Genomic DNA, 24,591 nt, shown 5'->3' on the forward strand with positions numbered 1-24,591 from the left:
TAAACACGCTTAAAGTTAAAGAAATGACATTTAGAACCAATATTTGGAAGACTTTTAACTCTGTTTTTTTAAAAAATCTGGTGGCAAGATATCTTAATGCTCTTTTTATACTTCAATTACCACACTAGTTCTGATACAAATATGAAGGAATTAAATCCTAATTCCCATTCCTGTTCCTCTCCCCTGTTCTTCAGAGGGTGTTGTTCCTGGTCCACCTACAGATCTCCAAGTTATTGAAGCCACCAAGAATTATGTTGTTCTCAGCTGGAAACCTCCTGGACAGCGGGGCCATGAGGGCATCATGTACTTTGTGGAAAAGGTAAAAATGGACAGAATCTGAATCATGTTGTGGTGATGTTTCACATTTTTTTAGCCATCTCTTTTGGACCTTTAGTTAATTTCCATTTCCACCTGAGAATTTCAAACTATGGCCAGAACTAGAACTTGTACACCTCATTGAGATAATTACTGTTGATTAACTAGGAAGAAAAGAAAGATGGGAAATAGAAAAGTAGATGCAGAATATGTCACATGTTCTAATATCCTTTCATGAACTGTGTCATTGACCTACTCTAGAGCAGACAGTCTGACAAACTCTCTCTATAATGAGAAGGCACAGACCAAAGTCACATGTTTATACACACACACACACACACACACACACATATATATATATGAAATAAAATTTCTATAAAGGAAGTTTGTCTGATGGGACAGATTGTTAACATTTTGGATGGAAGCATCCTGCAAGAGCTTCTTGGCATGAACACTTTCTTCTCCAGCTGCCTTATCATATTTATCCCCCACAATAACTTTAGATTTGCTTCACCAACTCGACAAAGATGACAGAATTTATTTTCTAAAATAGAATCAGTTTTAATTTCGTGTCCTGCTTTTCTGAAATGTTTTTTGCATGGCTGCTAGTCTAGAAAATTCTTCAGGCCATCTCCCTTTTCACTTGTATCACATAGCTCACAATTTTTTTTATCAGTGCTTTTCCCTGTCAACCTAGAAGTGTATTCCTGGGAGACATAAATATCTTCCCTTTATATGTTTTTCATCTCTCTTATGAAATCTGGTCTAAATAAATGGGTTTCACTTAGCAACAGACAGAGAGGATGAGTATATGAATTTTGAGCTTCTATATAAGAAAGCTTTTTACTAATCTGTTGGATGCTAATTACTGAGCACTAATGTCACACAGTCAGGTAGTGTTTTCCTGAGAATTAGAAATCCCTCAGAAACCAGGCCAGATGTAATCACTAATATTAACAGTATAAGTGATCAAGGTATGTAGAGCTTCTAGCAACACAAATAAGAACAGTTCACAAATTGAACATGAAAATGAAAGTCTAGAACACTGGAAAATGAAAGTCAAATCCTGATTAATTAATACCCTGAAAATATTCTCAAGGATGGTACAAGGGCATTTAGTAGCAATGTGATACTGTTAGAGTTTTGTTCTTTGGAAGCTGAATGTCTGCAGAACTTTCTTTGAAAGTGGTCCAGAAGTGGTTGCAGTTAATAATAGCATCACTTTCTTTTGGTGGAGAGGAGTTTAGCTTTGATAGATTAAATCCACTAAGGTTCTATGTACATTTTCTGGCGTAGATGGACATCAGTTAGATTCATAAGCTTTGAAATATGCTCATTCTGTGGAAAGGCTCAAAAAAGGAACATGACTCCCTCTTCTCCATGCCAGACGTGCATTTGGTGGTCCAGGTAGAAAGACTTGTCAAGTTAGACACTCAGCTTTCAGGCAGTTTTGTTCCAAATGCAGTTTTCTGGATTTGACTGCAGTGCATTGCTGGCACAGAGGACTGGCAAAGGATGAACACTGAGATCCCTGTGAAGTCTCCTCGCTTTGCAGTTTTTGATTTGGCTGAAGGCAAATCTTACTGCTTCCGAGTCCGCTGCTGCAATTCAGCTGGAATTGGTGAACCTTCAGAAGCAACTGAAGCCACTGTGGTGGACGACAAACTCGGTAAGTGCGTGGCCATAGGTATTGAATTCCCTCCATGAGATCTCTCCCGTTTATGATGTAATTGTTTTGTCTGAAGACAGATAGCTGCCCAGTAAATAATTCAAGTATGAAGAGTAGTCAGTGATTTATTCCCCCTCACTAAAATAACTTTGGTTTGGGTCGCTGAACCTTTAATGTATAGTCAAATGACAGATGCAAACCAAGGGAATTAAGTGATGCCAAGAACTGCAAAGGCTGCATATAGTGAAAGAAAATGAAAACTCAGGGAAGTACAAAAATGTTTCGTTTTACTTAGAGTCTTTATTGAATATATGCCCAGACATCAGCAGTGTTTAACCTTTCTTGTTTGCCAAATTAAACAAAAGTGAAGAATGTTATACTCACATGAATACAGAGACTGTTTCCACTAGAAGAAAAGCCAAGATATTCACTACAGTAAAGCATCAGTAGCTGTGTCTACATTAGCAATTTGTTTCCAAGTGGCAGTGCAGATTGGAAACCAGTTCCCAGATTGTCTCTGTTTTCTTTTGGTTCACTCATATTGGCTGAATTCTCAAAGATCTATATTACTTAAGAAAATTAAAACAGCTCTTTTTGAAGAACACTTTTGCCACTTATCAGGAGAATTTGTTTCCTGTTTACTCTGCAGGCCGTGCAAAATCCTTCAGTGTGCACCTAACACATTTTCCCTTTTTACGAAGCTCCAAATCACATCTCTGGTGCAGATATTCAGCACAAGGGTATAAAAAAAATCTGATTTGAAGGAAATGTCCATAACCATAGGCAATGGAGATGTGAGGAACCTCACCACCAAAGACTTGAACCTACTGATCCTGTCCTATTTCATCGGACTACTTTATTGAAATCAGAGGAGTCTGGGGAGGTTAAATGTGTATTATTTGTGCTAATATCAGCAAGAATAGAATCTCACTCTTACTTTATTTGTAAATTTCGAATGACTGGTCACTAATTTATTTCTGTTTCTCTCCCACAGATATTCCCAAACCTCCCGACCATGTTATGCCAACCAGGAATACAGACACCTCAGTTGTGCTCACCTGGAAAGAGCCCTCAGATGCCAAGGAGCTGGTTGGGTACTACATTGAGTCAAGTGTAGTTGGATCTGGTCTTTGGGAACCATGCAACAACAATCCAGTTAAAGGCACAAGGTAATGGTCACCAGTTCTTGATTTACCAGGTATAGGTGCTTTTCAATCATTAGTAGTAGTAGAGTTAATTGCTCTATGGTAGGCAGCATACTGGAATCACTCTTGCAGGTGACATTCATAAGTTATAAAAACCTATTTCAAAGAGTGATTTTGTCCAAGAAAAATTTGTAACCAAACTTATATTAGAAACAAATAGTCAAAGGAAGAAACATGGACATGGCTAGTGAAGAAAAGAGAAACAGATCACTAGTTTTAGCTGTTGTAGTTCCATGAAAAACAGTAAAGTGGGGAATGACTGAAGTTACAAATGTGGAAAACTAAATTGCATTATATTTGAAAGCATAGTCCTTTGTTTTGGAAGACTGCTGTAAACATGTCTGGACTGTATATCTAGAATGTCAGAAGGAAATGTGGACTGTATAATGCTTAGAATATTACTTACTAACTGCTCTTTCACTTGTCATTATCAAGATGTTAGTGAACACTTTTAAATATAGAGTATAAACTCACATTTCTTACCAACATAAGCTCAGTCTCTACTCAGAAAAAATAATCAAGGTTTAAAAGTTTGCAAGTTAAGTCAGATTTGGTTTTGTTCAGATCGAATGTCATATTCAAAGTCTAAAGAAGTAATTACAGTCCATGCTTGTTACAAATGATTATTTATTTGTAGTTCCTATCCATGACAACCCTTATTACAATAAGTAGGGCTCTGCTAAATACCCTTGGACCAATCTGGTTGTCCAGAAATGCATTGTAAATGCTTATTATATCAGAAGTACCTAAAACGCCACTTGCTTAAACACAAGCACAGCAATTTCTTTTTAAGTATTCTTTTGTTCATTCATCCTGCAACAGCTGCATGTGACAGCATTATATACTTTCATATATTATTCTATGATTTATATTGTGGTGAAGTTTCATGCTGTTCGCTTATTTTAAAACACAAAACTGAGATAGAGTCTGCATTCTCTGACCTTCATTTAAGTTAATGGGATCATAGTTTATCCTCAGTTTTCAGAACCAGAATAAATTTTATGGAAGAAACCTTTTCTTTTCCCCCTGAAGATTTTTATTTTCTTCATAATACTTTCTAAGCATTCCTTCACTGGTTTGTTTTAGATTCATTTGCCATGGGCTCAAGAATGGTGAGAACTACATTTTCAGAGTCAGAGCTGTTAATGCAGCAGGACTCAGTGAATTCTCACAGGATTCGGAGCCTATAGAAGTGAAAGCAGCCATTGGTAAGCTAATTTTCATTGCTCAATTCCATAGTAAATATTAGGAAAAAAAGTAAAGGTGTTTTCAACAACTATTCGTAACTAATTTTTTTGTTTTACAATGCTGTCTATAAATAATAATTTATGCATAGATCCTATGGTCTCACAGTCATAGTTTCACCATCACTCCACTGCAGACTGTTTGCCTTCACCATCCAGTTTTCTTCAGGTGTTTCTTGTGAACCACTATAAGAGAGCACTGCTAAGTTCACTTCATAGGTGTCCTGGAAAATGGAATGTCATTCGGATTCCATACTGGGGTATTTATCACATCTAACACACAGATACTGTCAGTTTCTAAGAAATTTGTCTCCATACCTAAAGCTAATAATCAGTGCAATGTGTCTTTTGTGTACCATCTCTAATGCTGTGTGTTCTCCATTTGTTGATGAATTACTTCTGCTTGCCACTGCCTGACCTAATCCATAAAGATTAATGAGATCATTGGGCTAGAATAAATTGTATGTCTGCAACATCCTCACTCTCATTTGTACCTAATCTTCATACCTCACAACCTTCTAGCAGAGACGTGTGGCCAAGGGCAATTTTGTGAGATAATTTTGAAAGGATCAGAAATATGAGTTGGAAGTTCTAATACTAAAACAATTGTAGCAAATCAAGATTACTATGAAATTTCAGTATTTATTCTGCTCTACAGCCGTTATCAAAAGAGCATTACTTGTGAGCAGGTTGAGAGGTATTTTATTCATTTCAAATTTTTGTGGATTCAAGTTTAACATTTTCTGTGTAAAACCTGTGATTTGTCATACTCTGGATGTATTGTTCACTGTATGCATTTCTTCATTGTGCTGATTAAATGAAGAAAAAAGTCAGTATTCTAATTCAAAATGTCTTTGCTGTTTTCTGGCAATTTTAGGGGGAGGATTGCTTCATGGTGTGTGTCCTGAACTGAGTGGTAAAGCTGGTGGACTAACAGACTGCACTACCAGCTGGGAAGGCATGCATGAGCCCTTCCAGCCTGTCTTTGACACAGATGCTTTGCTAAAATGCAATGCTAAATTTAATAGAGACACACTACCCAGTAGCTCTGACAAACTGGGGAGTACGGGAGACAGTAACGTGAGAGAAATGGTTAAGGACACCATCACATCTGCACCACAAAAGGCTGCTGCTAAGCAGGCACGTAAGTCTCAGCCTGGGGACCCTTTGACACTGGAAAAAGTGACGAAGAAGAAAGATATAGGTGAGAGTTAATAACATAGATTTCACTGCTTTAGCACATCCATTTCAGAAAGTTGTGACTTCTGCTTGTCCAAGCCTCTAGTGAACGTGCTCTCCGGTCATGAATCTTCCATCAGACCTATTAATTACATGCTCAGCTCTCCATTAAGATCATTGTGTATGTAAGTAATGGTATCAAAGACCACTTAAAAATTTAGTGACTACTGAAAGTGGAATAAATATATAAATTCATTTCTAATTTAATACTTTGTCTGAATACATATTAATGTACGCAAGATACTGTATTATTTCTAAATCACCTCAGTAATTTTTTTGGGAGTCTTGTTACCTAGTCCCTGGTTTATATGTGTGTGAAGGAAACAAAATCTGATTATGGTGGTAAGCATGAAGATCTGTACTGTATTAGGTTATATGAAGAGTCTCTGTAGATTTATGCCTAAGTTACAGCTATCCTCTGAGACAGTTCTAATGAGCAGTGTGTTGTACCTGGACAGACACTGGCACAGGTTGCCCAGAGAGGTGGTGGAAACCCCACCCCTGGAAGTTTTTAAGGCCAGACTGGATAGGGCTCTGAGCAACCTGATCTAGTGGGGGGTGTCCCTGCCCATGGCAGGGGGACTGGATCTAGATGATCTTAAAGGTCCCTTCCAGCCCCGAAAATTCTGTGATTCTGTGATCTCTTGCTGATAGCAGAAGGTAATGAGGAAAACCTATCAAGTTGAAGGCACACGCACAAAATCATATTTTATGTTGTCAATTCTTAAACACCCATCATGCCAGAGAAATGTAGGACTTGAATTTAGCTAAGTCCTGGTACCTGAGCAGTGAATTGGATTCCTTCCCAGCCCTCTGAGTAAGACTCAAAAGACTTGTGCAAAATGCTGAACAGAAAATAAACTAGAGGTACATGGGTCTTGCTGACACTGAGATAAAACATCAAAGACAGAAAGAAATGGATATGATGTATGATTTCCATCAAAAATAGGACTTCATGAGCACAAAGTTCTTCATTGGTGCATAATATATAGGGTGTGGGCAAGCAATTCCCCTCTAAACAAACCAAAAGCTTTACAAAGAAATGGGCTGGAATGAAGTTAATAATTTCCGTATTGCTAAAAGAAAATTAAGGAGAAGAGGATGCAGCAAAATTTTAAATGTAAGTTCCAGTAACAGCCACGTTCCATTTCTGGTCAGTCTACAGTGCCCATGATAACACTTCCTTCCATCCTTCCATTAAGGTAAGATCATGTGATGGGTGCAATGATAAAACTTGTACAGTGTATAAATTTAAAAAGGAAAAAACAAAACAAAACAAAAAACCCAAACCCAGATAAACTACACTGTTGGAAGGGAAGAATATGGGTCTATTTTAAAAAAAGGAACTACAACAAATACAGTATGTGTGAAAAATACTTTGGTTTCAGCACAAGAAAAAAAATCATTGCATCTCTTTTTTTTTTACTTTTCCTGTAATATTAGTTTTAGTTCCTCATTTTCCACATTTTTAAAGTGAGTCCTGATCACTTACATCAGAGCTGCAATTGCCACACAGTCTCACCATGTATCAGCTTGATCCTGAAAATTAATTCCTATGATGTTCAGACTTTTTCATTTGGTGTATTGAAGCTTTTACCCTGCATTTCTTATTCCAACTCCAGAAACTTCCCCATACCACATAAATGCTGTCCTAACTAGGAAATGCAGGATGGGAACCCATCTGAACAAGGTAACTGAATGCCAGTCTGCCTAGGGAAATACTGCTCCCTATTTATTTATGTATTATTCACATTCACACAGCTGCTCCATCTCCTCCTTATGACATCACGGTGCTTGAGAGTGTTCATGACTCAATGGTATTAGGATGGAAACAACCTGAAGTCACTGGAGGAACTGAAATTACTGGCTACTACGTGAACTATCGTGAAGTGATTGATGGAGTTCCTGGGAGATGGATGGAGGCCAACATCAAGGCTGTTAGTGAGAGGGCATACAGGGTAAGAGGTTAACTTCTGTTATTGCTGTAGATGAAGACAATATTTCCAAAATAGATCTCAAAGACAAATTGGGATGAATTATGATTCAGTGTACAGGTTGGTGTTCAGAAGGTTTTATGATAATAAATTTATTTAGCTCACTTAAACTTCTCTGCAAAATTATTTATACATTTACCTGCTAGTCTGGCACCAAATGTCATTTGTGAAGGCACTGATCTAGACATTGCCTGAATTTTTCTAAACCCTAACAATAAATGTCATTCCTACTGAGCTAGGTGGACTGGTGCCAGTGCTTGCCAATGCTAGAACTGTATCTGTGCCAGCTGTGTTTTGTGATCAGTTCTTGATCCAGTTTAGAGACAGGGCTAGCTTGAACCTCCTTGAGCTGCTTTACAAATGAGAAGCAATGCCAGGACTGAATTTCACCCCATTGGGAGGACAACCCTTGCCTTAAGTGAACTTGCTTTGCATCATGAGACAGAATAATGAGAGTGTTGAGCAATACCATTCTGCCTCCCTGATTACCAAGGTGTCCATATTACCTTTACCTAAGTAAAGGGCTTTCATTTCTTCAGGCACTTAAAAGCATGGTCATGCACTCAATAATTCTCATTTTGACTTTCCTCTAAAGACTTAATCCAAAGGTATTAAGTACCATCTTATTGATTCTGCAGATTGAAAACCTGAAGGAAAACATGGTTTACCAGTTCCAGGTGGCTGCTGCTAACCTGGCTGGGGTTGGGACACCCTCCCCAGCCAGCCAGCCCTTCAAATGTGAAGAATGGACTATTGCTGTACCTGGTAGGATCCTGTGTGGGAGGTGTTTTCATAGCCCAAGGGTGCTCTGTGACTGAACATCTAAATTCTCAAAGCCTTCAGTTTCCAGGGGAGTCAACAGGCACTGAAGTTCAGAAGTTCATATGCAGGCTTGAATCTGCATAACTTTGATTGAGTACATTTACAATGATGCATTTAACAATCCCTATTTAATCAGCAGCATTTTACATGAAGCTTGTATTTTCTTAATCCTTCCTGCTTGTACTTTGTCGGCCACTTTGCTTCATAGTTCACGTGGCAGACATTAATAGCTGTCTAAGGTACAAGGCAGAGAAGAATGTGGTCCTGTAACCCTTGTCTCACCCTTGTGTCACTTCAAGGACAGATTGCTGGCCTTTTAACACTCCTTGAAATGAATGAAAATAACATCCATTGACTTCAGAGGACTTAAAAGCAGTCCTTGAAGCAGCACATAAGCTTAGAAATTAACTTACTTCCCTGAGTTTGGAGATTATTTGCTATTATTGTTTTTTCACAAATATTTGATCAAGATACCAAATCTCAACACATTGGATTGCTTTTAGGGCTGGTCTTTTTAATAGGCATGAGTTGTATTTATATTGGGTCTAGATATGAGACAGAGCAGCTGCATATGCTATGTCAGCTCTGTGTGTACAACACGGTGTCTAGTTTTGGTTTTTGAAGTCTTATGCATTGGCCTTTTGGGGGTTTATTTTGATGCCAACTTTAACTCTTACTTTTCAGGGCCACCCCATGATGTCACATGCACAGAAGTTAGGAAGGATTCCTTGGTTTTGCTGTGGAAGGAACCAGTTTATACTGGTCGTAGTCCCATAATTGGTTATTATGTTGATATGAAGGAAACTCAAGCAAAAGAGGAACTTTGGAAAAGTGTCAATGAGAAGCTACTTCAAAAGAAATTCTTGAAGGTAAATAGCTTAAGATCCAAATACTGGACTAGCAGCCTTTGATAGCATCACCCTTTGCTGATCATGGTTCCATGTAATGAAATACATAACAGCTTATGTTGTGCTGAGGATACACACACGTAATGCCTGTACAGGCAGACAAGGCAGCAACTCAGAAGACAAATTGGTATGACGTGCCCAAAAGTCAAAGTAAGCACTGCTAAACCCAAATATCATTATTACATCACAAGAGACAATCCTAGCATTTTCTAGCTCAAAGGGTAATATAGGTATCACTACACTAAAAGAGATGGCACAAAAATAGATGTTGTGATAATGTGGCAGATGATTCTAACACAAAATACTCCCTCATGGCAAGTTAAACCCAAATGTTTTACACTATTGTGCTACATTGTTTTGTGGAATGTCTTCTAAATAAGGATTTGGCTGTATTTCCATTCTAGACACATGTCTTAAGTGGGTTTGCTTGTATACTTTTTGGAACAATTGAAAGACAACTCACTTTTAAGTGTCGTCCTTTCACATTTTTTTTAAAGGCGTATTTGCAGGTATTATAATGTCAGTACAATTCCTCAAGTCACCACAATTAAGTCTATACAATAAAATGAACTCCTGTTTCTAAATAGGTGTTGCTGGCACTTATTACCTTGATAATTTCATTTTTAAAAGCCGGAACTTCCCTGCTGTAAAACACTCTCCTTTTTCAGACGTCAATATACATGAGGTAAAAACATCCTGTTCCAATAACAATTCTACTTTTGCAAAGAGATCAATGGCAGTAATAACACTGTCTAAATGTTAGCTATGCATGCAAGGAAGGAGCAAGCCAAACAGATTAGTCATGTAGCTCTGGAATTGAAAAACAAAAACAAAAAATCCATGAAAAAGAGATATTTATCGACTGGAAGAGCAAAACAAAAAGAACAGAGAGATATAATTGCCAAGCATCCAGACTGGAATTGCATAAAGTGTGAAACTAAAATGAGTGTTTTGTAACAACTGGTGCATGTGTGCATGCTTTCTTCCTCCAGATAGGTGGCCTCAAAGAAGGTGTGAGCTACGTGTTTCGTGTGCGGGCAGCAAACCAGGCTGGTGTTGGGAAACCATCAGATGTATCACGTCCTGCCATAGCTGAAACACGAACAGGTCTGTTAGAAATACTTCCTCTTTTTCATCATATTTAAGCAGGTTCCTGTTTCTGCAGTATGTTTACATACAGGTTCAGGTCAAACTTTTTTACTAAGCAGGAGATGAACTGAGGTTCGTATCTTACTTTCTTGTCTAATGCATTTTAAGGTCAGAACAGATTTTCTCACCATGCTTACAGGCTCAGGAATATCAAAATATAATAAAGTTGTAAGATTTGCCTGTATCTATTGATAAATGCATAAAGAGAGGACCCACTAAGATCAGCTCAACCAAAACATTTTACATACATAGATTTTTTTTTTCCTATAATAAGCTAGTTGTTTATATTTTATCTCTCTCTTGTCTTTAGCTTATGTCATGTGCCTGAGGAAATTGTAAAAGAAATTATTTTTCCCCTTGGCTTTAAAAACATAATCAAATCACTTTGGAGACCACCTTCAGTAGGAATTCAGGTGCAATTGCTTGCTAGAGTCATCCTTGATGACTTGCTTCAGTGAGTCTGTTATGCCAGCAAGACACAGGAATCAGTGCAGGGGCAGTATGTCAATTTCTGGAACTTCAGAAACCCCCTGCGTTTTATTTAACTATACAGGTAACATAGGTGACTTTGGAACCAACATATTTTTGTCCCTAAGTCCCCAACAAAAAACATAAGCATGGGTTTGTGGCTTATAGATTATATTTTAGAAGTGGAGGGCCCTACAAGGTGGAAAAACACACTCCCAGATATTTTAAACAAATTTAGTATAAGGTTAGTATGAGGTAGGAAGATGCAGGAGTGCAACCCAGCCTGGATCCACCATACACCCTCTTTTCCTCTGACAAGTTCCCTTCCTCCACCTGTACATCTGATCCCTCTTGGGAAGTTTTCTACGAGCCCTAAAGGAACAGGAGCAAGGGCAGGCAGAGGGCAGGGAGCAGCGAGGCAGGACAGCTCAGGGACCTGGGGCAGCCAGGTGCAGAGAGCACCAGTAGCAGTGCAGGGGTATGGACAGAAGAGGTGACTACCTGGGCAAACAGCTGCCTACCCTGCCTACAGTCAGGGCAAGGACTGTGCCTGCCTGGAGAAAGTGCCCAGTGTGCCAAACAGGGTCTATTGTGTCCAGTTCTGGAGTCCACAACATAAGAAGGACATAGAGCTCCTTGAGCATGTCCAGAGGAGAGCCACAAAAATAATCAGAAGGCTGGAACACCTCCCCTGTGAAGACAGGTTGATAAAATTGGGGTTGTTTAGTGTGGAGAAGAGAAGGCTCTGAGGTGACATTTTAGTGGTTTTCCAGTCCATGAAGGGGGCCGAAAGGAAAGCTGGGGTAGGTGCTTTTTGCACGGGTGTGTAGAGAGAGAAGGGGCAATGGTTTAAACTTGAAGAGGGAAGATTTAGGTTAGACATTAGGAAAAAAAATCTTTACTGTAGGGGTGGTGAGACACTGGAAGGTTGCCCAGGGGAGTTGTGGATGCCCCATCCCTGGAAGTGTTCAAGGACAGGTTGGATGGGGCCTTGGGCAATCTGATCCAGTGGAAGGTCTCCTTGCCCACGGCAGGGGAGTTGGAACTAGATGATCTTTAAAGTCCCTTCCAACCCAAACCAGTCCATCATTCTATGAAACAGGGCTTCTTTCTCACTCAAATCACACAGATCTCAGGAACAATCATACTATTTTTTAAAAATCACCACAAGTCTTCAATTTTGCCCAGTGAATGCTGCCTTTATTACCATCTTGAATGGAGACAAAAGATTGTCAGGTCTTTCTAGACAGTTCCTGCTGGAATGTTGTTTTTGGCAAATGCGTAATAAACACCAGATGACTGAGCTTTCTGATCAAAGAATTTAACTAAATAATATCCTGGAAATATTTGCTTTAAGACAGACAGAATGCTACCAATTGTCTTTATCCAGTGACGTGTAAATGTGATGATGAGATACTTTGTATCCACCTTCTCTTGTTTGAAAACCGCATGTAATTTTTACAGTTATCTTCTAGAGCTCAAGTAAAACCCCACCCACCTAAACAAATACCAATCCAGGCTACTTTTGAGCTTTAACTTGGCCTTTAGACATACACACTTTGCTGTGTGGGCATTTCACAAGAACCAGGGGAGGTCCAAGAGCAGACTGCAACTCGTCCCTATTTCTGCACTTAGTCCATGTTCATTTTTGTGCAAAGCAAAATTAGATTCTGATCCTGCATCACTCACTTGAGTGGGGGTTGAATGTCAGAAATGCTGCCCCCCTCAACTTTTCTGACCAGCTCTATTCAAAATGATGCCATTAACCTTAGCATTTTGAAGCTGTCTGCTTTATCTTCATATTATCTCTTTCCCTTTGATGCAAGAAAATGCTCAGATAAATGGAAATTTGATATGACATCCACGTATTTTATTTCTTATGGTGACCTTAAGAGAAGCTCTGGATGTTATTTTCAAACCATCGAGCTTTTTAGGGGAATGAAATTAAGGCTGCTACTACTACTCAGCCTCTTCAATTTTGCTTTGTAGGATCAGTGGAGACCTCTGGTCAGTAATTTTAAATGATTTTTTTAACCTCATGAGAGCTAAACTTCCTCATCACTTCTGAAAACAAATGGCACACATTGTTATAATAATGAGAATACTTTAAAACAAATATAAAAGATTCTGTCCTTCAAATGAACCCTCTGGATGTAATTTTATTGCACATAACATAACCTGACATCAGAAGATGAATGTGCTAATGATCTACAGGAAAATAAACACAAATGAAATGTTTGCTTAGTAAAATATTTTTAGACCTTAGACTTTTTTTATCATATATTGATTCTTAACATGCTTCAGTACTGCAAAGGCTGGTAAACAACAGTACCAAATGGGAATATTAATCTCATATTTCATTAAATGGTTATGGCAAATTATAAAGACAAAAAAGTTGTGTGTAGACAAATTGTGTGTAGTAGTTGTGTAGACAAATTGACTTTTCAGGAGCTACTCACAGTGCTGGAAAGAATGTGTATAGTATCATGATGATGAAACACAGAAATCTCCTTGTACTCTGGAGGCTCAATAAGAATTACGGATAAAATAAAGCATTTAATCTCAGTGCCACGAATAAGGATATTGTCTTTAAGGTAGAATACCTTAAGTGTGTCATTAACATTCTGGGCAGCCCGAAATTGTCTTAGGCTAAGTAATTTAACATGAGTGCCCTATTCAGATGCAAGATTCAGCTCAGAGCTGCTCGGAAAAGGAGCTTGGATGTTCTCCAGCAAGTCTCAGTGCACACGCTCTCCCTGATATTCTCAGACAAGTCGCTGAAATGAAAGTTAACAACACAGATAATGAGTTTGCTGAGCTTCCCAAACTGTAGACAAAATTCCCTCAACTTCAGTGGGGTGCCAGGAGGGCAGGATAGAAGTGCCTTCAGGTTTCTGATCTGGGATTCACCCCCAGCATCTTTTAAAGGACAAACTGGGTCACCTCATCCAGGTCAAGGACTGTAGGTACTGGAAAAACAGGGTGGGCAACTTAAAGCAGCTAATTGCACATATTCACTCCCTTTGGGGGCCCAGGATTAATGCTGCAGACATTGGCAGGGCCGGATGCCAAGCACAGCAATTAAACCACCCTCCTGGAGCAAAGCCAGAGTCACTGAAAATGTGCCTCAGTTGCACAAGTGAGTCCTGATGGGGCAACTTGACTGTTCCATCTTCTGCACCTCTTCCAGCACCTGCATTTCCACACCATATTTCTTTTAGAGCTCTTATCTTATTAGGGGATAGGAAATTCATGCTGCTTAATGAAAGCTCTTAACTACGCCTCCCCAGGGAAAATACTACTATTTAATATTTCAGACATTTAGTGGATTTAGAGATTTGCTTCTTTTTTTTTTTTCCCCTTAAGATTTTTCCAAAGCAAATATTGTAACTCCCATGGGTGCTTAGACTTGCTCAAATGAATCAGTTGATTTATGATGCTCTTCAATCTGTTCCTTATTTTTATGGATTAGAATAAGAACTGCATAGAAAATGGAAAGGGTCTGATTAATCCACCCTGTGAATGATGTCTATATAAAGTTGGTTTCCTGGCCTCTCTGAGAAAGTGGAATCACCTTATCTGCTCTTTCAGGAACCAAGGAGGTGGTTGTTAATGTAGATGACGATGGAGTAATTTCCTTGAACTTTGAATGTGATCAGATGTCTGCAAACTCTACATTTGTTTGGTCCAAGAATTATGAACCAATTGAAGATGATTCTCGTCTGAGCATCGATACCAAAGGCGGAAAGTAAGAACCCTTGGTGGCAGCAATAGTCTCCTGTTTGAGAGACATAGGTTGGTCACAGATATCCACCCGTTTGGATGCGTGACCTCAGGAAGAGTTAAATCTGCCCCTCTGTTTCTGGTAGGACATTTGAACATTGGAGCTTGCACAGGATGAGTCAGGCTCAGGGAGAGAAAATCTATGCTCTGTCATCATGCAACCTGTTAAGCAAAGCAAATAATAGTAATAATAATAATAAGTAATAAATATTAAATAATCATCTCCAAAGAAGAAAATTATCTATCTGCTTACAAAATGCTTTTGCCATGTAACTAACACTGGTGCAATCTTTGGAGGGGCTAAAGTAAGCAGGACTCTTCTGACAGCATCACCAGAGCCTGCGCTGGTCGTGACTGATTCCTCTAATGCTGTGCAAGCCTATGTGGTTTCTTCAGAGAATAAGAACTGGCAAATGCATAGGTTCATGCATATGAACTGCCTATGTGCTCTTCTAGTTATAGAAACCACAAAGAAAGAAATGGTGTCTCACCCCACTTTTGGTATTGCACATGAAAATAGAATCAGCCTGTATCAGCATCCTTTTGTGCTCATCAAAAACTTGGCAACATGTTTTTAGGCGTGCTTGAACTAGTTTAAACGAGCTATCTGCAGTACTTTTGGCACTATCTGAGAGTTGTACCATCTCCACTTGTAGCACATTTGGACCTACCCTGCTTTCCACTGGCCAGAGCTCCATATTTTGTCTTTAATCAGAGCAAAAGCTAATACAAGACTATTTTTATTGATGTTAGAGACATAAATGAGGTGTTTGGTTCAGACTGATCTCATCTTTTTATCAAAACGTTTTGTTTGTTCATTTTTTTCTGAAGGTCAAAAGCTACCTTTAAAGATCTTGCAGAAGATGATTTGGGAATTTACTCTTGTGCTGTTACAGACACTGATGGAGTTTCATCAAGCTATACAATTAATGAGGAAGGTAAACACAATGTCTAATAAGCATGCCTGTTGATTTTTAGTCTTGTTTTTCCCTGTTGCTATGTCTCTCCGATCCATAAGGCACACACACCTGATATTATTTCTTTTGTGTCTTTTAAAGAAATGAAACGCCTGCTTGCTCTGAGCCATGAACACAAATTCCCAAGTAAGTGAATCAAAGATGTCTGTAGGGGAATGTTTTGCATGCAGTGGGGTATCACAAAGCTCCTGCCACCATCAGCTCGTGAAGTCACCATGGTAATTTCAAGGGAAAGTGGGTTTGAATTGAAGGTCTGAGACTCCTTTATTTTCTTCTTTCTTTCAGTACATTTGTGTATTGCTGATCTGTTCTAGCTGACTGCTCTTGGCATATAATAAGTCTATATAATAGCTGAAAAATTAGTATCCTATTCAATTTGTTTTTTCTGCAGAGTAGTCTTCTATACTTATTCAGCATAGCTAACCTCATTTGAAAACCCAACTTTGAAAATTCACTAATGACTCCAACTGAAGTTAATGCAAAGGTTAAGGTTAACAAAGCAGGCAACTGTAGTAAATAGAGTTGTAGTGATCCACAAATTAGAATTTTCTTGATGGAATTCATTCCCTCCTTCTTTTCCATAGCACTTGGTAATACCAGCATCTTTCCAGTTGCTTAGGGTGGTATTTTTGTTAACTTCACAAACACCCCATACCTTTGTGATATCCTGATAGCAGGACAACTTGGTTATTTTCACTGAATGTGACTTGAATACCTAAACCTTGTCTCATCTTCTGCTACATTCCCTTCTTCTTCCTTCCAGGCACTAAAACTCTTGCCTGTATTTCAGCTCCTCCAGCTTTCTGCATGCACTGCTTGCACATCTGCCAACTCAGCCCACATCATGCCTCTCAGCACAGTCAAAGCTCGGCCACAGAAATGGCTGCAGAAATGGCCTTTTTGCCCACATTTGCCTCTCTTTTTCATTGCCTTCTGTGTCTTTTCCATATAACAGCTCTACCCTTCTCAACCCACTGTATAACCTTTTGTCAGCTTAGTGACAGCCCAAGCATCCCCTTGTTTACTCCTGCTCCTCCTTGTTTCTTCCTAATTATAACTTCACACTGGAATTTAGTCATCAAAAAACCTCAATGTTGTTTCATGTCCTCACTTGCTGCAGCCCTTCTGTTCTGGGTGCTCTTCCACACTCTGTGTTTAAAACTGATGTCACCAAATAAGCTCCTCAGGACACAGACAGTGTCTTCTTTTTTGCATTATATTGGGTTACAATATACTTCATGCTGTGCATGAGGCCCCAGGAGGCACAGGCAATAAGGGAGATCACTGTAGAACATATCCAAATGTTTCAAAGAAGAAACTGTCTTACTTGTTTTGGCTCTTCTAGTCCCTGTGGAGGCTAAAAAAAATACTAATAGGGTTTGAGATATGTCTGGCTATGGCTATGAGGCTAGAAAAATAATAATGAGCTCCTATGGACCAACATGAAACTTTAGTCATATCTCCAGATGATCTGTTTTGTGGATTACTCTAATTCTCTCTTGAAAAAAAAAACCAAAAAAACCCCCAAAGTTGCTAGGCATTTCTGTTTCAACATGAGCCCTTGTGAGCTGCTTTGTTTGCACTTTTGAACTGCATTGAAGTGTAACTTCTGCTAGAAACCTCTGCACTAGTAACTCCATGGGAAGAAGTGTTGCTGGGATAATGCAGCCTTACAGAACTCAACTACATGTGGGCACGATGGTGCATTGGTGCTAGGTAAAAATAGATATTTCCACCTCTGCAATTTAGCAACTGCCCAAGGTCTCCGTGTCAAGTGCTCACAGTACTTTGTGATCCTATACAAATAGGATGCACAACCTTGTGAGTACAATGATGGTAAAATGCCTAAAGTAGCTGTCAGTTCGTACTTACAGAAATATTTTAAAATAAGACCATTGCACATGTAGGACTGTAATGCAGATTTGTCCAGTTTCTTTGGGCTGGGGAGTGAATGGCCTCTTCCATCCTAAAAAAATCCTTTTGTATCCTTCCAGCCCTTTATTTAACAGCTTCTGAGATATTTTCCTCTCTTCCATGTTAGACTAAGATATTCATAGTTAATTACATGCAAATCAAGTGGGGGTTTAAAATTGCCACAGAGCTGACAGTGAGACAAAAGCAGTGCAGCCTGATGTCTATTCACACCCTCTCCTCCTTGCTTCCTCTGGCTTCTGTAGCATTTCAGTCCTTTTGTTTTGAGAAATTATGCAAGATTCCTTTTGTTTCTTCCACGCAAAGTGCTGTGCTGTGTGAAGAAGCTTCACCCAGCCCAGGTACACTGCTGAGGCACATTCCTATGGGGTTCTTCTTTGTACTGCTCCCTTGTGGTAATGCTGTCCCACCAGTCTCCTTTTTAAATATTTTTCCTCTCTCTGGTTAAGCCTGTGTCCTTTTCATATTCCTCTTTCTTTTTTCTGTGACTATTGCCTTGTCCCAGAAGCTTGATTTTTGCCAGAGGCAGATCCTGTGCCACTCGGGCACCAAAAGCTTACACGTGGGTGTGGGAAGGTGTAGGTGCAGGGAAGGGGTGAGCATCAGAAAGGAAGATGTGGGCAGTCCTCACCACCCTAACTCTGTTTGGCAGCAGGGTGAGATGGCAGCTCTGCTGCAACAGGTACCCCAATCATTTAGGAAAGATGAAATTAGACATTCCCTCAGTCCTGTCCTCTCCTGCTTTAGCAGGGCTTTTGCATACATGAGGCTAAAGAGACTAGGCTAGATTAGGCTAGACTAGGCTAGAATAGAAGAACTTTCAGTTGGAAGGGAAAAACAACCCTGTCCTGGGATTTGTCTGGGAGGAAATATATCTTTACACTATCACCAGACTGCATCATCAGGCATTTTGCAATGTGTTTGTACTCTGCTCTCAGCTGTTGCATATTACACCCTTGCCATGCAGACTTTACACTGCTGTGAAACTGGAGAGTAGAGTAGAGTTCACATACAGCATACATACTCCCTAGAGTATGATTTTGTTGAAAATTTGAGCAACTGCCAAGACAGCTAAAAGTTATGGAAGCCAATAAAATGAGCAATGTGCCCCAATAATAAAGCCTAAATGCTTGTGTTTATTGTTGCTGATTAAGATATTTTAACTAAAGTTCAGGCAAAAGCAAGCTAAGGACATTTACTAAAAATCAGAAGGAAAAAAGAAAAAAAAAAAAAAAAAAGAGAGTAAAATTATCATAAAATTATCTGTGTTACCCTCCTTCTTTACATTTTTTCCCCCAACTAACAAAAAGAATTTGTCTGTATGTTTTGGGTTTCCATTATTCATAGGTAAATAAAATGTGCTGGAGATATTGCAGGTGTATTGTGATACTTAGTGAATTCCAGGAGATGGAGGTTCTACCCAGCAACAAATCAGAATGCTTGCAAAGATCTCCCAACCTCCATCTGAGGAGCTGACTTTCTAATCTGGTTTTGTGCTTGGCATTTGTTGTGTTTCATTTTCTGCTGAGTCAGTTCACTGCTTTACAGCAACGTTGTTAAGTGGCTCATTAAACATGGGTCTGCATCATAGAGGCTCACATCACACTGCAGAGATATTTGCAGTTTACCTTTGAAACAGATTTAGCCTTGGGTTAGACTGGAGGGGCACCAGCATAAATCAAATCCTGAACACCACCAGACTGTACAGCCTTGGTGACTGAAGGATCAAAAGATTAAATCTTGTCTGTCATCCTATGTATATGTGGGTGGAGAGGCATTCTGTCTATGAAGAGCAATCATAAGGTAGTTATCTTGCATACGGTATCTGAGTATGAAAGGAAGAGGTGGCTTTCTGATTATAGAAGAAAATTGTTCTTGGGGCACTGGCAAAGCACGTGCTTCATTTTTTTTTGTGATTCATTCTTTTCTTTCTTCTTTGTAGCTATCCCACTTGCCTCTGAATTGGCAGTGGAGATTTTGGAAAAAGGAGAAGTGAGATTTTGGTTGCAAGCTGAAAAGCTGTCTGGTAATGCAAAGGCAGACTTTGTATTTAATGATAAAGAGATTTTCAATGGAGAGGTAAGCTTTTTCCTTGCTTACATGTGTTTGCATTTCCATGAGTATCAGTAAGAACTAGCATCTGTCTCCAATATACTTCAAACTAGTGTTTTACCCTAATGCATTTTCATGAGAAATACCTTATTTCATTATTTCATATTGCTTTCAAATATGTCATTTAAAGCATCATTAGAAAGATTTTGTCCATAGTTCTGAGCTGCAGCTGAATTCTACTGGATGCAGTTTATAAAGCAGAGTTAAACAATCTACTTGTCAGGACCACAGGAGTTCCTGCAATAAGTTAGTCCCAGGTAAGCAGTTACTGTGGCCTTCAGGGAGTCACTGCAGTAGCCCAGATTGATCCTGGTTTCCTTCATCTGTGTCCCTCATGTACCCCTGTGCTTGGTTCTCACCTCTCTTTGCTGTCTGGAGGAATTCATTACACCAAAGAAAAATTCCCAAGTGATTGTTTCCAGCAGCAAAACTTGTTCCTCCCAGAGACATGACATGGCCTGCTTTTGTTGCAACACTGACATCAGGGAGAAGGCAGAGATGGAGCATTCTACACAAAACCTCATAAAAATATAATAATACCCAAGGAAAGTGTTATTCTGAAGAGATGCAAATATAAATTTTCTATTGAAGAAGAACACAGTAGCCACCATACAACAGGAATGTCACGTTTGTATGGCACTGGTAAATAGGCTTCACCTTTAGCAAATTTCTTATTTATTTGATCTCATATTTCAAGGTGGAGATAGAGACAGTAGGAATCTGAATAAGGAAATTCAAATTTCACCTAAATATTCCATATAATGTTAGACAAATATTTTTTACTATGGCATCCATTAACTGTTGCTTTACTTTCCATTCTTTAAGAAATACAAAATGAAGGTGGACCAGAAGACTGGCCTTGTTGAAATGATTATGGATACACTTGAAGACAAGGATGAAGGGACTTACACTTTCCAGCTGCAGGATGGGAAAGCAACCAATCAGTCCAGTCTTGTCCTCATTGGCGATGGTAAGCTCATCTATATTGAACAGTAGGCTGGAAAAATTATACCAAGACTACTCCAGGTGTCATCATATTTTCATTACCAATAGATTTTCCAGTGGTTTTTCATGTCACAGTGCTTTCCTGACTAATACAGCACAGGGCTGTATGTGTGTGAGCTGAAATTTTGAAAGTGTTTGGAGGAAGGGGAATTGTTATAGAAATGTAATATACTGCAGCTTGTCATGGTTTGCTTCTCTATGGGTGGAATGAAAATTTCCCATGTAAAAAAACCCACTCAGGCAGGAGCAAGTAGCTGCACCTCTTAGAGCCTGAACAGCTTGCTGACTTTGCTGCTGCTTCTTTGCCTTCCTCCTGAGAGTGGAAAGTAGCCCTATGATTGGGGATTATGCTTCATCAGACGTGACACATTAAACTCCTGATGACTGCAAGCAGTTGGGAAAGTTGGGTTAGCTGTAATCAGCTTCTGACACTTTGAAATGTTCAGTGAAAATCTGACCTTGTGGCAGGATTCTCACTGACCTCCAAGGGACAGAGCTGCACCTGCAGCTGTGACACTGACCCTCAGTGCTGTACAAATGACACGTGATGTTTAACCTTGTATTTCTTGCTGGTTTTAATTCCTAGTTTTCAAGAAGCTGCGGGATGAAGCAAATTTCCAGCAAAAAGAGTGGCACAGGAAACAAGGTGATAATATGGATATTTATAAGAATGACATATGTGTTAGTCTGTTAAAAGTTTGCTTATAGTTATATGAACACTATATATATTTATGTAAATTAAATACATATATGTTAATTTGAAACAAGTGGGTATTGTTCAGTAATATGCTCACCTTCTGAAGGAGAAACAGGAAAAATAAAACCACATCAAAATAGAACAATATTCTTGTAAAGAAAAACACATTTGCCTTTGGTTTTGTATCAGGAATACCATTGATGTGACCTTTAAAAATATGTTTGGAATTTTTAAACAGGTCCTCATTTCGTGGATAAACTGGGATGGGAAGTTACTGATGACTGTAATGTGATGTTGAAATGTAAGGTAAGGGGCAAGGAAAACATTAAGTACAGTGTTCAAAACACTTTGACCTACCATGACTTAGACAGTCAGGCTGGGAAGGAAATAAAGCCATGCAAGTTTCCTTGTGTACTCCCAGCTGCATATGGGACAGTGACAGTTTCTGAAGGCTGGGGTCACACTGGGGTGACTGCTCATCACATGTAACAAAATACCTTGGAAAATGGCTTGAACCTTTTCCTACAGGTGTGTCAGCCACCAGCCCAGGAAAAGGCACCTGAGTAGGGATGACAAGTCATTGTAAATCATAGAATCATAGAATGGTTTGGTCTGGAAGGGACCTCACCCTATCATCCTTAAAATCCAGAAAATCCAGGAACTTCCTCGTTTTTGGCTGGCTTAGGTGCACTGGTTCCCTCGGCTCCTTGAGGCTGTTTGCAGTCTTTTTCTCTCCCTTTTCTTCCCTGATGTTTACCCTTTTGCAACCTTCATTTTAAAATGAAGGCCTGCAACAACTCACTCAGATCAAATTTTTAAGTTTGCTGTTCTTTTATGAGAAACTTGCACAGGCACTCAGTTCTGTTTCTCAAATGAAGAGATTAATTACCCTGTGGTTTTCATCCATCTTAGGTGGCTAATATTAAGAAGGAAACACAGATTGTATGGTACAAAGATAGCAGGGAGATAATGGTCGATGAAGAACATGACTTCAAAGATGGTGTGTGCACTCTGCTGATATCAGAGGTGAGTGACTCTCCTTGTTAGACCTCAGCCACCAAGTTAGTGTTATAAATTCAGATGAACGATACAATCTCATCTGATGTTTCAGCAGAACAATTAAAAGGGAAGTGGGTTTTTAAAATGGAGAAAACTCACGAGAAGTCTGTGTTTTAGCTAAAGCAAGCATCTAGCTGCTCACTCAGTTTTTCAGGAAATGATGACAGAAGAGATAATAAGCTTGTCACTTCCTTTTCATCTCAGTTTAACAACAGAACGAGACCACACTGACGTTGTGAATGGCATTGGGAAAGTGCTTGTCACTCAGGCTTGCAGAGGAGCACCCTCTTGGAGTCACCAGAGGGGTTTGGTCCACATCCAGCCTTGCTGCAGGCTTGAGGGGTGACCTGAATTCCCCACCACTTCATCTCTTTGTTCTCCCTTCTTTGGCTAAGGAAGGGCAGTGTCAAGGGGCTTCAGGGCAGGACACCCCAGCCAAGGGGTCCCATCACATCTCCTCAGCCAGTAGCAGGGTACCTGATGGGGCATGGGGGGCAATGGGCACCTCCCTGGGGAGGACAGGGATGAGATCTCAGCTTGGTTCAGGAGTAAAATCTAGGTTTTTCATCAGTAATTGTTCTGAAAAGTGTTTTTCTTACTGTTACAATATTTCAGTTTTCTAGGAAAGATACTGGCACTTATGAAGTCATACTGAAAGATGACAGAGGAAAGGACTCCAGTGAGCTAAAGCTTACAGACACAGGTCAGAGCAAGTTTCTGTGTGCTGTCAGCCACACCAGCCTGACTGCTTGCCTACATGCATGTTTGGGCTAGTGCAGACTGCTGTGTGTGTCACCTTCCTGTGGCTTTGTTCTATTTGTATACAAGACCATCTCATCTCATTAGAAAAACTGAGATTTTTCAGTTCAAATAATGTTTGAATACAGCTTATTGCATCTGGATTCTGTATGACTGGAATGTGATGATCAAGATAAGTAAATGATAGCAGGTTTCATCAGGATGCCATCAGTAATGCAAGTCTAGATGTATGAAAAGCAATTCTAGCTAGATAATTTTTAAAGATTTCACATTTTTATTATGTTTTGCCTTTCATTTATTTAGAGGCTTTTCCACTCATTGTGATTACTGCATTTTCAAAATGTCACTTATATTCCCAAGCAAGTGGAGAAAAGCCCTCTTCATTAGAATGTGTATATGGATGGGTTAGAATTTCAACAAAATAATGTCATTTACACACACACACACAAACAGTGTTCAGGTGCAGTAATATTCATCAAGGCTGCAGTTAAAAACTAAGTCTGGAAATCATGGGATAGCAGGCTATATTTCTGTATTACTTAAATTTCTAATATGCATTTTAAGGTAGGTCTGATTTCTTTTTCATACCTACTGAAGAGAATATTTCCAAGCCAGTACTTGTCCTGTTATTGACTATGCCTGAACTGCAGACACAGAGTCTTAGTCTCTGGATTTTATTTCCACAGCTTTTTCAGATCTCATGAATGAAGTATGCAGGAGGATTGGTAAGCACTTCATTCTCTTTTCAAATGAATGACTCATTGTGACACTCAATGAACGGCTGCATAAAACCATGTGCTTTTCTTTCAGCTCTATCTGCAACAGACCTGAAAATCCAGAGCACAGCTGAGGGTATCAGGCTGTACTCCTATGTTACTTACTATGTGGAAGATCTGAGAGTAGGCTGGGTGCACAAGTAAGTACACGAAAGCTTTGCAAAACTCATTGTAACTTTGGGTTTGTAGATTCAGAAGGAACCTGGATATATGAGAGAGACGAGGGTCAGTTTTCTTATCTCTCATGGGTCCTTCTCATGTATGAGTGAATCTCAGTACATGACACCCATGAGAAACCAGTACTGGAGTCAGGTCTTGGTGGTGCAGGGCCCTCCCATCATTTTCCTTATGGGAAAGATAGTCCCATGCCATGGAACGCTGACAGGGCCTTGCTGCTTCAGAGCATTTCACACCCTCTAGATGGAAGCTGTATCTTTCCCTGAATCAGCATTAAAGAGTGATGCAAACGTAACCTGAG

General features: G+C 39.5%; 1 protein-coding gene across 6 annotated transcripts in view; it reads left to right on the plus strand.

Moving 5' to 3' along the window:
* The window catches only part of MYOM1 (myomesin 1), a 73,344-nt gene that overhangs the window by 34,324 nt on the left and 14,429 nt on the right, over window positions 1-24,591 (plus strand). For 3 of the 6 annotated variants that reach the window (XM_071737250.1, XM_071737252.1, XM_071737251.1), the window contains exons 14-33: window positions 195-319; window positions 1,801-1,984; window positions 2,979-3,153; window positions 4,276-4,397; window positions 5,311-5,637; window positions 7,434-7,630; window positions 8,305-8,431; window positions 9,173-9,357; window positions 10,389-10,503; window positions 14,605-14,761; window positions 15,628-15,734; window positions 15,855-15,899; window positions 19,648-19,784; window positions 20,643-20,787; window positions 21,409-21,468; window positions 21,758-21,825; window positions 22,432-22,545; window positions 23,194-23,281; window positions 24,024-24,062; window positions 24,148-24,253. In XM_071737250.1, coding sequence (XP_071593351.1) covers window positions 195-319; window positions 1,801-1,984; window positions 2,979-3,153; window positions 4,276-4,397; window positions 5,311-5,637; window positions 7,434-7,630; window positions 8,305-8,431; window positions 9,173-9,357; window positions 10,389-10,503; window positions 14,605-14,761; window positions 15,628-15,734; window positions 15,855-15,899; window positions 19,648-19,784; window positions 20,643-20,787; window positions 21,409-21,468; window positions 21,758-21,825; window positions 22,432-22,545; window positions 23,194-23,281; window positions 24,024-24,062; window positions 24,148-24,253 — 2,623 coding nt within the window. The remainder of the gene's footprint in view (window positions 1-194; window positions 320-1,800; window positions 1,985-2,978; window positions 3,154-4,275; window positions 4,398-5,310; window positions 5,638-7,433; window positions 7,631-8,304; window positions 8,432-9,172; window positions 9,358-10,388; window positions 10,504-14,604; window positions 14,762-15,627; window positions 15,735-15,854; window positions 15,900-19,647; window positions 19,785-20,642; window positions 20,788-21,408; window positions 21,469-21,757; window positions 21,826-22,431; window positions 22,546-23,193; window positions 23,282-24,023; window positions 24,063-24,147; window positions 24,254-24,591) is intronic. The other 3 variants (XM_071737254.1, XM_071737255.1, XM_071737253.1) reach the window with 2 other exon arrangements.

This window comes from Heliangelus exortis, chromosome 2 (genome assembly GCF_036169615.1).
Source record: "Heliangelus exortis chromosome 2, bHelExo1.hap1, whole genome shotgun sequence".
NCBI classification, from domain to species: domain Eukaryota; kingdom Metazoa; phylum Chordata; class Aves; order Apodiformes; family Trochilidae; genus Heliangelus; species Heliangelus exortis.